This window comes from Pinus tabuliformis, chromosome 5_1, assembly GCF_031772625.1.
Source record: "Pinus tabuliformis cultivar Carrire ecotype Pingquan chromosome 5_1, CPIR1, whole genome shotgun sequence".
In the NCBI taxonomy this organism is placed as follows: domain Eukaryota; kingdom Viridiplantae; phylum Streptophyta; class Pinopsida; order Pinales; family Pinaceae; genus Pinus; species Pinus tabuliformis.
The window spans coordinates 838,071,741-838,075,308 of NC_142305.1; the positions used below are offsets into that span (position 1 = coordinate 838,071,741).

General features: G+C 32.8%; 1 protein-coding gene across 6 annotated transcripts; it reads right to left on the bottom strand.

The window, feature by feature from the left end:
- Positions 1 to 216: 216 nt before the first annotated feature.
- LOC149167488 (HVA22-like protein a) lies at positions 217 to 2,036 on the bottom strand. 6 transcript variants are annotated; one of them, XR_016260937.1, is made up of 6 exons: positions 1,650 to 2,036; positions 1,524 to 1,550; positions 1,241 to 1,363; positions 926 to 1,160; positions 695 to 770; positions 217 to 545 (listed from the first exon to the last, which is right to left on the bottom strand). XR_016260937.1 is itself a non-coding variant. In XM_089433010.1 (6 exons), exons 1-5 carry the CDS (start codon positions 1,703 to 1,705, stop codon positions 753 to 755), a joined length of 459 nt encoding a protein of 152 aa, XP_089289136.1. In that variant the 5' UTR covers positions 1,706 to 2,036; the 3' UTR covers positions 217 to 545; positions 711 to 752. The 6 variants fall into 6 exon arrangements, 4 of the variants coding, with proteins under 4 accessions (XP_089289136.1, XP_089289133.1, XP_089289135.1 ...); XR_016260936.1 differs by having other exon boundaries at positions 217 to 549; XM_089433010.1 differs by having other exon boundaries at positions 711 to 770.
- Positions 2,037 to 3,568: the final 1,532 nt, after the last annotated feature.

Below are 3,568 nucleotides of genomic sequence, written 5' to 3' on the forward strand. Positions count from 1 at the left end.
AAACATTTCTATTAACCCAAAACCCAATAATAAAAAAATAGCTTCAGTAGAGTTAAGTATTTGTGTTTTCCTTGATTCATTAAGAAATGCAACACTGTTTACTTTAATTGACCAATCGGTCCCATTATTTATTTTAATTATCCAGCACAAGGAAATGGACCTTATAATGCACTGGTCAAAAAGGATCATTCACAGAAAATGTCAGCACTCCACATATAAATAAACAAAATGTTTTTCCATCGATTTCGATTATACACAAACAAAAGCAGTTTGCTCGGACCTCTCAGTTCAAGAAGATAGAAAAAGATTTCATAGGAAAAAACATAATTACAAAAGCTTGTATCCCCTATATTAATAAAACAAACTCTCTGTATTCAGGAACAGTCACCAGAGAAATTTGCCTACTACATCTCTCAGCAGACAGATCTACAAACAGAATTTGAGTGTCATGTAAATCACACAGTATCTGACCCAAATGGGCAGAGGATGAAGTCAGTACTCGTCATCATCATATCCACCATTTCTATTTATTTTTGCTTCCTTTTCTGCCTGGATGTAACACATGACAAAATAACAAGAAACTCAATCAGATATCTACACCAACATTTCTGTGAATCTAGTTAGATGAAAATATATGTATATATATATGCAGACATAAGATTAACCAATTAGGGTTTATATCGCTGAGCAATGCCTTAACCAACAGATACCAGGTAGTTAGACAACACCAATCATGAACTTGGTGGTAACAACTACTTTGTGGCAGTGCTCTGCATGTTTTTAAGATGCAGAATATGTAAGTAACCAATGTAAAGGACATTTACAGAGATATTTGAAGATGATCAGCAATACTTCAAAAAATTAACCACATATCTGTGAAATTTTCTGAGTTTTAAGATTTCTGAGAGTTAACAGCACGGCATACCCTTTTCATGGCTCTATCAAGTGCATCGGGTCCATATTGGTGAACAAAGCGTTCTACAGAATTTTTGGTACTAGGGCTCATCGCGTTCATGATCCTCTGACCAGGGGAGAACCTTGCATTGGGGTTCAGAAGCATCTGCCTGACAAAATTCTCATACACATAAGCTGCCCCATTGAACACTGGCAGCACCAGCCAGCAGGTGGCTATCAGTTTGACATAAGGCCAGAATGGCAACCTGTAAATGCAACCCAAAACTCAGCTCTTGGAACTGAAAGACCATTAGTCCAGAGATAATTTGGCAGAGATTCTTCTTACCATTCTAGCAGCCGAGAGAAGGAAAGCTCAAACAGTGTAATGAACGAGTATAGAACCCAGTACGTCAGCCACTGCTGATCATCCAGCCGAGATGGAGTCTCAATAGCTCTGATGGAGGAATATCTGCATAAATTAAGACAACCCATTACATTTATCACCAAAACACAGATACAAGGCCATGATTACACCACTGTTTACAGTTCCAGTCATTCTAATGGTGGGTTTTACTGAAACAGAATATTAAAGCAACCGAAATAAGAAAAGAAGGGAATTTGATACTTACAGAGGATAAAGTAATGTCACCACAGGCCTGCACGGTTGAAAACCACCACCCATTTAGAAACAACAATTAGGATTGCAATTCAAAACACAGTATACAGTTGAAATGGAGCATTTGTGAACAACTTACCCTGCAAATATGTCAATATTATACAAAACTGCTTTAAGAAAACTCCCCCAACCCATGGCTATCTGCAAAGAACTTCCACCAAATCCTTCACTTCAGGTTTTCTTCTCTGTTTCCACCAAATCCTACCCTCTCTTATGGTTTTCTTTTCTGTTACCCCCAAATCCTTCTCTCTTCTGGTTTTCTTTTCTGTTACCCCCAAATCCTTATCTCTTCTGGTTCTCTGCTCTGTTGACACCAAATACTATATCTCTTTTGGCTCCCTTCTCTGTGTACTCTAGATTATAGAGTCCACCGTCACATAGAGATGAGTGGACATGCAAGTATTTAATGCACCCACTTTTTCAAAAGAATCCAACCCAATGGTTCTTGAGTGGCCACACTGTAAAGCAAAAATGTAATGAATCTCTGCCTAATATCACTTTAATAATTTACTTTAACAAAAACAAATACCAAACATCACGCGTGTGAGAAAGTGTGAGATGCCTTCTCCATAACTACTTTCCCATCAATTTGACGATTATGAAAGTTAATCTTCAACCAACGCATTACATTTATAAAAATGTCTCCATCTTCAACAAAGACACCGACCTAAAAGAACACATCACCTCTTGAACCCATTAAAAATATATATATATATATTTATTCATTTCTACCCATTTGGTCAGCCATATTTTGACACCGACCTAAAAGAACACATCACCTCTTAAACCCGTTAAAAATATATATATTTATTTATTCATTTCTACCCATTTGGTCAGCCATATTTTCTGGATTTTTTTACAGTTCGTTTGTCCCCTTTACCCATTTGGTCAGCCATATTTTCTGGATTTTTTAACCGGTCTCTTGGTTGCGGAGCAGTAGTTCCACAACACGGGTTTTTAAGTGTGATTTTTGGGGAATTTTTGGTGGATTTTTTTTGTTTAATTTATCTAAAATTTGTTAGGAATTTATTAAAATCACAAGTTTTATAGTTAACAATCGAAGTGCCTTAGGGTTTTTTAGGGTGTTGAATCCATATATAATCAAAAAACTAATTTAACCAACACATCAAGATTTCACCTCAAAATTTTCCATCGGATTCCAATACAGAAAAATCCACAAAATCGCACTAAAAACAACTCCTTTCTTATATGTTTATATTTTTATTTTTATTTTGTTATATTTTCTAATTAAATTGATTTAAAATTTAATAAAAATTATAAATTTGAGTTATGAACTCTACAAATTTAAATCAAGTAAATCTTATAAAAAATCTAAAACTATATTACTCTTCCGGATATTATTAATTTTCTCACACATATCTAATTTATTACGAAACCATGTCCAATAAAATTTATTTAATCAAAAATATATTTTAAAAAACAACCATCATAAAAATATTTCGTCATTGCTTTCTAGTTCCGTTTGTTTTCTCCCCCATTGGATTTTTTCTTTCCCTTTGTGTCATTTTCTTTCTTTATATTTAATAATTTTATTCATTATAGGAATTTATTGTTAGTCAATTTTCTTAAGTTTTGTAATTAAAATAATTTCCCTCATTTTGATTTTTATCCTATCCTTTTTCATGAAAAGTATTATAATTCATTTCTTTATATTTATATATATTAACTTATTTCAATACTTAATGTTATTATTTCTCCTAATTTTTAGTCCAATCAAATGCTAATTTAGATATCTAGTGTTTTAGTTAATTCATTTATATATTTAGTTATTTAAATTATAATGATAATATGAAAATATGGTTAAAATTAATATTATTTTAAAAAAAAATTAAATTAATGTAAATAAAAATCCCTACCAAAAACTTCCGACACATATATATAATAGATAAACCACCCATGCTTATTTGGCCACTGATGTCGGTGATGTCGGTGCATTTCGCATATTTGATAAACTTAAGATTGTCGAATAATTTATCA

What these genes read in the sequence shown, in the direction of transcription:
- LOC149167488 (XM_089433006.1), bottom strand. Translation starts at nt 1,705, where the DNA reads ATGGGTTGGGGGAGTTTTCTTAAAGCAGTTTTGTATAATATTGACATA. An exon ending in AATATTGACATATTTGCAGG is followed by an intron (nt 1,551 to 1,649) that starts GTAAGTTGTTCA and finishes TCAACCGTGCAG; the next exon opens with GCCTGTGGTGACATTACTTT. An exon ending in TTGATAGAGCCATGAAAAGG is followed by an intron (nt 550 to 925) that starts GTATGCCGTGCT and finishes TGTTACATCCAG; the next exon opens with GCAGAAAAGGAAGCAAAAAT.